The following is an 11,445-nucleotide window of genomic DNA, read 5'->3' as shown; positions in this document are numbered from 1 at the left end:
GTAGGGAAATGTAGACAAGATGAGGAAAAACATGAAAAATCACAAATGCAGAGAATTAAGTGGTAGCACTTCCTATTTTTTCCAGTTGCAATTATTGGCCTATTCTATTTTCTGCACAACTTTAGAAACACACCATCATTTTGAACTATGTAACCCTGGGAAAAACTGCAAAACTACTGATTTGCTCTCAGTCCCATAGACTAAATAGCATATTAACGAGTATAATTTAAGATTATATTTAAGATTGAAATCAGAAGAGAATTTGAGGGCATTGTCACTCCAACAAACGTTGACAGTTTTGACTGCACCTTGGTACAGATCAGGTATAGTCTGAAGTGACACAATGTTCCCTAAATACCAACATTTGTGGATACACTGACAAAAGAATAGGTGGTGTTCCTTAGACAAAACAAAAAAAATTAACCTGTGGGGTTGGGACAGTGCTCTGCAGCTGTGCTTCTTGAAACAGGGCAGCTGGCAGAGGTAACAGAAGGCTATGTAAGCCATCTCTAAGCTGCTTTGGAATTCAGTTCCATCAGGTGTGGAATTCAATACCAGCAGCATGAATTCACAGTGAACCAAAAGATTTCTCCCTATGGGCTTGGGTTGAATTTTGTTTACAGACTGAACAGCAGAGGGCAGCAAACAAAAGGAAGTACCTACTGCACTAGATGTAGCTACAAGCAGCACATTCATCACTATTTTGTACTTATCACAGGACCTTGCCACACAGTCACTTGCAACAGTTGCAAACCATTGCAATATGGTGACATGAAAGTTAGCAATGCAAGTTGTCCTTTCATGCTGTGCATCAAATACGTCTTTTTAAAAAATAAATGTATTGCTTGTCACATTAAAACTTTTTAAAAGTTCTTTTTTTGTAGGCTCGCCAAATATTTATCTTCCTGGCTTTTTACAGGTTTAAACTAATGCAGTATTTCTTAGGTTCATGATAACAACACTGATGCTAGTGAACACTTAAGAAATTAAATTAAAAGAAGGATGTTAGCCTTAGTTCTATTTGATACAGGAGAAAAATCCATTTAGGATGTAGGCAGGCATGAAGTTGATAAACAGCAATTAACTGCCTTATAGTTTCATGAATGATTGATAACACTATGCATACCCCAGAATCCATGATTCTCCTGTATTATCTGCTACTTAGGGAAATGAGTACAAGTTCATAAAATCATAGAAGATAAAGATTGAAAGATCCATCAGAGTATATAGTTTATCTCCTTTTCTGTGCAAGGTCATTTCCCATTACTAAGGGTCTATTGCTAGGTTCTGTTGTGTGATTTAACCAGCAACAAGAAATGGAATTTCTACTTTTGCATGTATAAGACTATTCCACAGTATAAATCTTACTGTTAAGATGCTCTTCATACAACTCAGCCTGAATTTTACTTTTCTACATTGCATTCCATTGCTTTTAACTATACCCCTACAGAAACATCCTAAATTATTTTTTACTCCTAGATGTTTTTACCCTTCACTGTTCAGAGACTGCCCGTAGTTTCTTAAGCAAGGCATGCAGTCTTATTTTTATTAAAGAAGACTAACCCTTTCAAACTCCTGATGATTTAACACTTCTCAAAAAAACTCCCCCAGCTTTGTCAGTATCTTTCTGCTAATGTGATACTTAGAATTAAAAGAAATACACCAGGGCTAGGTACAGAAATTACACATAAACTGATAGAAATAGTTAGAAACCGGTTTAAATTTGTAACACAATAGAAGTTCAATACAGGCAGTCCTTGGACTTATGACACAATTGGTTCCTGAAAACTGCGTCTTAAGTTGAAATGTAACTCGGAACCATTTTCTCATAAGAAACAATGTTATAAATGGGGGATTGGTTCCTGAACCAAGGCCCGATACCCTATTTTCACCAAAAATACCCCACAATTTTGTACTCGATCAATTATAGATAAGTAATATAGCTACATTAATGTATTCATATTGTAAATAGCAATCATATTGATTTGGAAGGACTTCTTTGAGGTGACTTTGCTGGACTTTTTGAAAGGCTCTTGGTTGGACTTTTTGAAGGGCTAGAGTCTTCTCAGGAGTCTTGGCTGCAGTCTTGTCTGCTTTCTTACAGAAAGTATCCAACGAAGTTTGGACAGATGTTCTCCTGGGAGATGAGTGATGTAGCGAACTTGTTTGCTGGTGTGGCGTCGCATTGGATAAAGCATTGTAAAGTCAAAACTGATGTCATAAAGTTGAAACAGGGTGTCAATTTATAAGGACTGCCTGTACACATTAACCATTTTCAAAGTGGCCGAAATCAGTTTCAGATAAACCTGGATGGATGTAGCACTCTGTCTGAATTCTCAGATGACACTAAACTATGGGGCAAAGCAAACACATTGATGGGAAGAAACTGAATCTAGACAGACCTGGGCAGATTAGAGAAGTGGGCAGAGAACAACAGGATGTAGTTCAACAAGGACAAGTGCAAGGTGCTTTACCTAGGGAGAGGGAATCATCAGCACACCTATAGGCTGGGGGATGACCTTCTCAGCAGCACAGTGGCAGAAAGAGATTTCAGAGTTGTTGTCAACTCCAGGATGAATATGAGTCATCAATGTGATGATGTAATTAGCAGAGCTAACTGCACTTTGTCATGCATTAGTAGGTGCATCACGAACAGGTCCAGGAAGGTGATGCTTCCCCTCTGTGGCATTGGTCAGGCTGCAGCTGGAGTACTGCATCCAGTTTTGGATGCTGCAATTCAAGAAGGATGTGGACAACCTTGAGAGGGTCCAGAGGAGGGCCACTCATATGATTAGAGGTCTGCGGAGAAGGCCCTATGGGGAAAGGCTGAGGGACCTGGACCTTTTCAGCCTCTGCAAGAGAAGATTGAGGGGGGATCTTGTGGCAGTATACAAATTCACCGGGGTGGGGGGAGCGGTGCAGCAGGGAATAGGAGATGCTCTGTTTACCAGAACACCCCTTGGAATAACCAGAAACTGGCCACAAGCTGATAGAGAGTAGATTTAGGTTGGACATCAGAAATAACTTCTTCACGGTTAGGGTTGCCAGAATCTGGAATGGGCTTCCAAGGGAGGTGGTGCTCTCCCCTATCTTGAAGGTCTTCACCAAGAGACTGGACAAGCACCTGGCTGGGGTCACATGACCCCAGCCTTTTTTCCTGCCACTGGCAGGCAGGCAGACTCGATTTTCTATTGAGGTCCCTTCTGACCCTAGCATCTATGAGTCTATGAATCAAACAACCAAGTTAGGGTTAAGGTTTAGGTTTAACTTCTGTCTCAGGTCTCATAGCAAATCAAGCTAAGTTATAGTCCTCCAGCATGCCAGAAAGCTTTGTGGCCCCCACTTGCTTCCAGGCTGTCATAGAACAGAGGCAGCAAAACCTCAGCTCCCCAGCTGGGCCTGCAGGCAGCGCAGGGGGCGAGTGAGGTAGCTCAGGCCCCTGCCCCAGCTGGGGTCTGACAAGCAGTTGGGTGGGGAAGCCCCCAGGCACAGCTTTCCCTCCCACTGCCCTTGCAGCCTGGCTCCTGCCAGCTGGGAACACCAGAGTCGCACCCCATCACCAGGCCCTCACCTGTCAGGCACAGGGGATTGGTGGGAGGGGTGGAATGGACCCCTGATCCAGTTTGCCCCATCCCAGCAGGGGTTGGTGGGAAGTGGAAACTCCCAGGTGTGAGCTTTCCCTCCACCCTCCCCTCCCCGGCTCTGCTGGCTGGGAACACCAGAGTCCTGCCTCCTTGCCAGACCTCGACCTGTCAGCTGTGGGGGGCGTTGAGGATGGGAGGGAATGGACCCACTCCAACCCCTGATAGTGGGAAGCTGGGCTACAGTGGGGGTCCATTTCCCTCTGCCCACCCCCTGTACCTGACAGGCTGGAGGCTAGCAAGAGGGTGGGGCCTTCATGTTCCCAGCCTGGGGGAGGTGGGAGGTGTTTGTGAGCACCCCCCTGCTTCTGGCAGTGGCCAGTGCAGACATTTGCCTGTCTTGGACAGGGGACAACTGAATGTCAGTTCAGTTCGGTATCGGTTCAATCTATGCAGCTTAGAAAAACCCATGTAGATTGAACTGATTTCACCTCAGGCTTTTTGACTGCTTGTACTTAGCCCAGGTGTCTTGCACTCAAGTCATATAGGAAAGACCTATATATTACTCTTTTCTGTTTTGTGATGGGAAATTCCTGAAGAACTAAAGCTTGGATCAATCTTTTTTTTTTTTTATTCATGGCAAACAGCAAAGTGGGTATGATCATGTAATCTGTTATACTCTTAAGTAATGTCCACTTTCTTTTTGCCCATTTTGCCTCCTACCAACATGCATATGACTTTTAGATGATTTTTTTCTCAGGATATATTATTAACATCTTTTACATTAAAATCTCATTTTTTATTATTTTCTTTTTGTTTTAAATCTCTGTCTCTGAGTGGGGTCATAATTGCTTCCAGTTTAGTACCATCTCAAATTTCACTGGAGTTCTGTTCACTTCCTCTTTTAATTCTACTCAATTTGCATAATTTCAATCAAGACCTTCAACAAAGCTAACAGATTTTGCACTTTTCTGCTCTTGCTCAGTTCAATACATTTCAACCTAAGAGTATTATAGCTAATTGAAAGGTTTTTGACAAGAAATTTCAGTTCTGTAAATATTCAAACACTTTCATTTTGATAACGTTTTTGAGGAAATCATTTCTATTTTCTTGTTTTGAAAAGATCAAATGTTCTATTTTACTATGGTAAAAACGTTTAATGCTATCACTTTGCTTAATTGTTTATAATATCATTGTTATATGTGTATACTTGTTTTTACTATTCTATAAAATATTTACTATGTTATATGTTCAAAATTGTCAAAAATGTTAGATGATTCAGAATTCCTTATCCTGAAAAATTCCAGAATTTTAAAGTTTTAATTTCTGTTTAGAATAAAAACAAATTTTGAATGTTAGAATTTCCTGGGTAGTAGCAATTCCATTCTTTAACCAGCTGTAATAATTTATCCATTATCTTGCTTTCAAATAAATTTCCCACATAAGTTTTAATGAACACAGAACACGGCGCATTAGTGCACATCAAATAATTTTGTAATTCTTTAAAAAACTCAGTATTTTACTTTGTGTAACTTAACTTTTATAACCAAAAAAGGTACTCCGGAGATTTTTCTAAACTTATGTTGGTAGTTTAGAGGTATGTTACTTGATTTAGAACCCATTTTTAGGATATCACTTTGGGTACTTTTACACGAGCTCCGGGGGCAGGGAGAGTGGAGCTTTAATTAGAGTGGCTCCGAGAGCCAGTCTTATTAAAGCCCCACAGCTTCTTGTGTATCAGTGCCCCCCTACTTAAAAATGCCACCATTTTTAAGCGCAGGAACACCGATACATGAGATGCAGGAGGCTGCTGGAGTGTGGTAATTGCCACGCTATGGCAGACTCGATTAATTGAGCCTGTTCTGACGTGCTGTAATTACAGAGCATTGGAGCAGCCTTCATGCTTGTGTACAGGCACCCCTTAGTATCAGTAAAACACTTGGGTGCCATTTTTGCATAACTGCCCCACTTCTGAATCCTTCAGAACACTCAGATATATCATTAAATAGTACCTCCCCCTGATTGTATCAGTAACTTTATCTTGGATTGAATCACATAATCATAGAAAGTAGAGTGGAAAAGACTGGAGGAGGCATCTAGTCCAACGCCCTGCTCAAGGCAGGATTATCCTCGACTAAAACATCCTACACAAATATTTGTCCAACTTATTTTTGAAAACTTTGCGAACAACTGTCTTATACAACTATCAGGCATAATACTTAAAACACTTATCAGCAAAACTCACCATTTATTTAGTTGCCTAGTATTTGCTCACTATTTGTTTATTAAACTTGAAAAATTATACCTAATACCAAAGTCTTGAGCGTTGCAGTTATAATATGAATTTTTCTTGCTTTTCTTTTTCCTAGCAGGAAGTTAAATGTATTAGAAATGTAAAGGCACAAATAAAAGATCACTGTGATTTTCAAAACGCTAATTTTTACCATGAGCCTGCCATTTCTCACTCTGTAATGACCTCAATCTGTGACAGCTACCGCAAGACAAAAATCACTCCCAAAATACAATTTTATTTTCTTTATAGGTACTTATAAATTCAGCTTGGCAATAATGACTATGTCTCAGAAATCAGGGAGATGTTGGTAAATTGTAAGACTGACTAATAGTTCTGTCAGTACAAGTGGTCTGTATCATAAAGGAATTCCTTATTCTCCAAGAACCTTATTTTACAGAATCGCACAGCTTGCTAGAGACCCAACATAACCCACCCCACATTATTGCTTAAGCTGTAGAAATAAAATACAATAAAATAAAATAATAGAAAGTTATTTCAGTACAATTCTTTAACATAAGGCTGATGTACTATGCATACCATAGTCCAAGTATGCAATATATTTATTATTTTTAAACTGATACAATGTGTCTACTGATTATAAGAATTGTAATAGTAGTTAAGCACATAAAACTCTGGTGTCAATTACATAGACTTCTATCAAAAATTAAACTCCGCCAACCATTCCACCTGAAGAAAGTGTCATAGAAAGAATGACACAATATATATCAATCTTCCTAAACAGATTAAGTATTGGAACAGTGTAAGGGTAAAATAGAAGGACTAGTGGAGTATGTCTTTTAAATAAATAGAAACTTAGGTTAGTGGTCATTTTGCAAGCATTAGACTTAGTTTTATTAGACATGCTCATGAGAAATTCCCCAACCACAGATGTATGATTTAGAAATGTGAAATAAATATTTTTGGTTACAGATTAGTGTAAAACTAAAGGTCTATTTAATTCACGGTTTTGTGGTTTTCACAGAAACCATGAAAAACAGCATTGTCCATGATCACCAGGAAATATTGCATTGGCTGCCATTTCCCATGAAATCAACCTAAAAAGAAAAACCAGCGTATTATTCATGCACTGTTTTAGAATGTCCCAATGCTTACTGCAATACAAAGACAATGCAACAGTCACTGCAGCCATAGAGAGTTACTGTTCGCTAGCGATGTAGACTAAGTGAAGGTGCCAGTCAGTGAAGTGATAATATATTAAGGTTAGCATGAATTAGCGGTTCTAAACTTTTTGTAGAACACTACATATAATAATAAATTATGATGATATGTTACAATTCACATTGTATATACCTTTATATTTATAATATATTTAAATTTAGATTTAAATGTAATATTTAGATTTATACCAATATAATAAATTATATGATATCATTTACTTTCTGCAGAATTTGCTATTAAACTATATGGTATGTGCTTCTCCACTGATCAGTGGCAAGAGGTGGGGCTGCTGGGAAATGCCCATGAAATCAGTTCTTCGTGTTGTGACCAAGCTGTGAAAAATGCTTTGTCTTGCCGTGATTTAAGTAGACCCATGCGTAACCAGAACTAATCAAAGTTCTTGAGGATAACATTAGGCATATATCCTGAACACACCATCACATATTTTTCTGAAATACCTAGTGGCAGGATACTATATGCATGTGCGTAACTGATGTGGTGATTATATGTGCTGATAAAATTACTGCAAACACGTGAAATTCAGTTCTGGATATGCATTCAAATTATGACAATTAGTTTTCATGGATTTACAGTTCTACTTGACATGTAAAATGGTTTCATTTCTCATAGTGATTCCTTGATGTCTTGTAAAGGAGGGACTATATCTAACCCTAAACCCAACCGGTCTCACAGTTTCTATAGAACCATCCCAGAATACCAAGACAGAATTTACCATGGGTAATCAAATAGCAGTCTAACTAGGTATAATTAGCAAAAATGAACCCTAACTAAGATTGCATGATCCCAATCCCCAGACACTTCTTACCGGTCTTTCATGTTCAAGAATTGATGACTTCCCTGGCTCATATTCAAAAATACTCCTTGGTTCTGAACGGAATTTGCGGGTATCTACTTTTCTGTCTGGAGGATCCCAGTCATTTCTAAACAACAAATACAAACAAGTTATGATACTTTCTTTTCCATTAACACCGCATTGCTCCATGTCAGCAGCTTAGCTTAATTGTGAACCTACGCTTTTTTCCCAGCTTCAGCTATGAGACTTCTGGTCTTTAATATGCTAACATCCTGACATTTTAACCTCAGCATAATCTCAGTTTACTCAGATCAGGTACACATAGTACAGTGGCAAAAATACTGGTGCTGCTTTGTTTGTTTTACCACTTCCACCATTACTTTTTGTCAGTAGAACTTCACTGGTGGGCAAAGATGATCCCAGCAGGGTGCAGGGGCCCCGTCCCCATCCTACGGCACACTTACACTGGGGAGTGAAAGCCCCTGCACACCGGACATGATGGGACGGGTGGTGGCTGGAACTTCCAGCTGGAACAGGCAAAAACATGTCCAACGCTCTGGGCAGGAGGGTGTGCCAAACTTCAAAAGCGGCAGCCACAGCCTCTCCACCCAGCTGCATGGGGCCCAGGGCGGTTGCCATGATTTGCCCCGCCCCTAGGGACAGCCCTACTGGTGAGAAACACATATTCCTACAGATAAAATCTAGAAGAGATTTATTCATATTTTTGTTACCTACATTATACTAATGCAAAAAATCTTTTCTGTACAAATTTCAGATTTACTGTGGAACAGGCTTTATATTGTATGTACAAATACAATAAGAATAAATTAAATTCTGCAGGGAAAATTTAATACCTTTGTCATTAGGGAAAGCTATCATAACTATATATATACAGAGAGAGAGAGAGAGAGAGTGCAGGTTCTATAGCTAGCAATGCATTTCATTAGGGATAATATTTAAATAAAATAATACAATATTCTATATTTGCAGGAAGGCTCCTCTGTTTTTTCTTTACAGCTAGACTAATCATTTGGATGTTTGATCTGCCTCCAAATGAGCAACCATTTCTAATCTGTTCAGGGCAGGTACCTTGAATGAAATCCTATTCCCTTTGTATTGGTTTCACCGGGCCAGGATTCTGAGCATTGTCTCTATAATTGTCTAGAAAGGGCCTATCATCTTGTTGGTGCTATACAAAGAATAAAGTATAATCCTTTGTATTCTCTTTCTGTTTTAGAAATAGATTCAATTAGATTCTTAGGCTATGGACTAACACACTTTTTAGCTGCTTTAAAAGGGGAGAAGGAGCTGCAGTTCAGAAGCATGCAGCAGCTGTTATGATCTGTCACATCTATTGCAATATAGGTCAGCTAGAATCACTTTAATTTTGACTGTTAATAAAACATTGCTATACTCGTATCACTACAAAATAATGCATATGTAACAGCTGCATTGTAAAGGTTTGTATTGATATCTCTCATATCCTTTGATATCCCTATACTGTGACTCACTGTCATATCTTAGCACTCATTAGGACAATAATGGCAAGAACTGTCATTTCTTGGTAGTTTTTGCAGTCACTGGCCAGCCTGCATTTGGAATAACCTCAGATAGTGTGTAATTTTACTTAGAATTGTGGCAAATGACTCACTAAGAAATTGGGGTAGTTGGTGATAATTGCTGCATTTATGTACAATAAGGTAAATTTGTTCAGCCTATGTTAAATCATTTGATGTGACCTGACACAAAGCAATGCACGTCATATTTTATCATGCGTTTAAAAATCTATACAGATATTTTTCACTGAATGGGTGGAAGCATAGATAAGTGTGTGAATACATGTGCTGAGGCACTGAAATCTCCATTGGTGAAATACTGTACATTTTAAGCAAATGAAATTCTCTGTACATTTATTGCATATTTCAACTGGGAAGAAATTGTGGTTTCAGAGCACGTAATTGAAATGTCTGCTAAGAATTAATGAATAAATGAATGCGTATTGAACAGGTTGCATTTTACTCAAAATAACTCAGATAACCTGCCATTATGAAGATAAAAACACGCTATTAAAATTCAGATTCATACTAATTTTATGTTACTTTAACCTTTAATCCTTTGTGGACTGTACTATTCGAGTTTTGACTGGTAGTGTGAAACATGCCATGTCTTGTCTCCCCACTCTAAAGATGCGAGTCATACATTTTAAACCTAAATCGCTTAAGTGAGGGTCTAAATATTCTTGCGTTATTATCAATTAACATCTCTCCCCAACCCCAACACACGCAGACAAGCACCCATCCCCCCAGTGTTAAGGATATATTGACTAGTTATAGTTGTCAGGAGCAGACAAAGCATTCCCTAAACTATGACATTCTCTAGAGTGGAGAGCCTGGATTTTCTTTGTCAATCTTCTCATGAAGGAGATTGTGAGAAAGAGGGGACATATCCAAATTTAAGGCTGAAATGGTTAACTCCAAACCAGGAAAAAAGTAGTTCCTATAAGATCCTTTACTGTGTTCCTTTATTCTGCCTGGTCTGCTATGGGACAATTCCCTTAACTCCAGGATTCAGGGAGCAGTAAGTCGATCCATATTTTTGTATGACATGCTAACAATATAAAAGGCCCAAATACAACTTTCCTTTATGTGGCTGAGTAGCAGTTGCATAGCTAAAATAAGCCTTTTATGCCGATTTTAGCTTATACTCTCTACTGTTTAACTTGTCTTCATCTTCTGTGGGATCTGCTCTGGCCATTTATGTTTCTGCACCCAATGGGGGAAAAAGAGCCTACTTGTATATATTTTATCCGGTAGCTATTCAACACAGGATGCAGAAACACCATTACAAATAGAAGTAAGGGCCAGAACCCAGGTCCCCTCCCTTTCAAGGCAGTCCATACCTCACTGAACCATTCAAGATAGTCCTTCTAGTTTTCTCTGCTTCTCTGCTTCCCACATATATTACCCTCCTGGCTGCCTATATCATTGGCTTCAAGAGGAGGGGTGGAGAGTGTTCTTGGTCCTGCCTCACCCTTGGCTTGGTGGTGAGGTCACTTTGCTAGTGGGAGATACAACTTCAACCCCTTTCTGGCTGAAGGGAGATGGGGACTAGCTTCCTCTTCTGCTCCCTGGTCAAGTGCTCTAATACTTGGCCAGTAGTTCTTAACCTGTTTGGACTTGAGGCACCCACCATTCCTTTTGTGAATAGAGTGGCACCCAGTTTCTAAAACTAATTTATATATGACAGTGCTTTTCTCCTTGAAGAGGGGCTGGGGACTGGCCAGGCAGGGAGAAACTTGAGCTTCCCCGTATCTCCTTATCTTCTTAGACCTGATTTATCTTATACCCTATCTCATGGCACCTTTCAAACAACCTGGTGGCACTTCTGGGTGCAGTGGCACTTTAGTTGAAAATGAAATTACACAGAATCTAACACCTTTGCAAATGGCTACAAGTGTTACCTGTGTGGCTAAGAGGTGGGTAGCTGCATTAGCCTGAAATCAGACAGAAGGTAGGGGAGGGTGGCACATTAGGGTATTTATAAATGGGCTCTGGGAGGCGGGGGGGGGGAGGAAGGGA

At 39.5% G+C, this 11,445-nt stretch overlaps 1 protein-coding gene across 35 annotated transcripts in view; it reads right to left on the bottom strand.

Moving 5' to 3' along the window:
* Positions 1-11,445, bottom strand: part of SORBS2 (sorbin and SH3 domain containing 2) — a 434,751-nt gene that overhangs the window by 68,100 nt on the left and 355,206 nt on the right. For all 35 annotated transcript variants that reach the window (XM_025207800.1, XM_025207796.1, XM_025207802.1 and 32 more), the window contains one exon: positions 7,880-7,994. In XM_025207800.1, the coding sequence (XP_025063585.1) occupies positions 7,880-7,994 (115 nt within the window). The remainder of the gene's footprint in view (positions 1-7,879; positions 7,995-11,445) is intronic.

The sequence above is a fragment of the Alligator sinensis genome, unplaced genomic scaffold, assembly GCF_000455745.1.
Source record: "Alligator sinensis unplaced genomic scaffold, ASM45574v1 scaffold528_1, whole genome shotgun sequence".
Taxonomy (NCBI): domain Eukaryota; kingdom Metazoa; phylum Chordata; order Crocodylia; family Alligatoridae; genus Alligator; species Alligator sinensis.
This window is presented reverse-complemented; position numbering and strand designations above follow the sequence as displayed.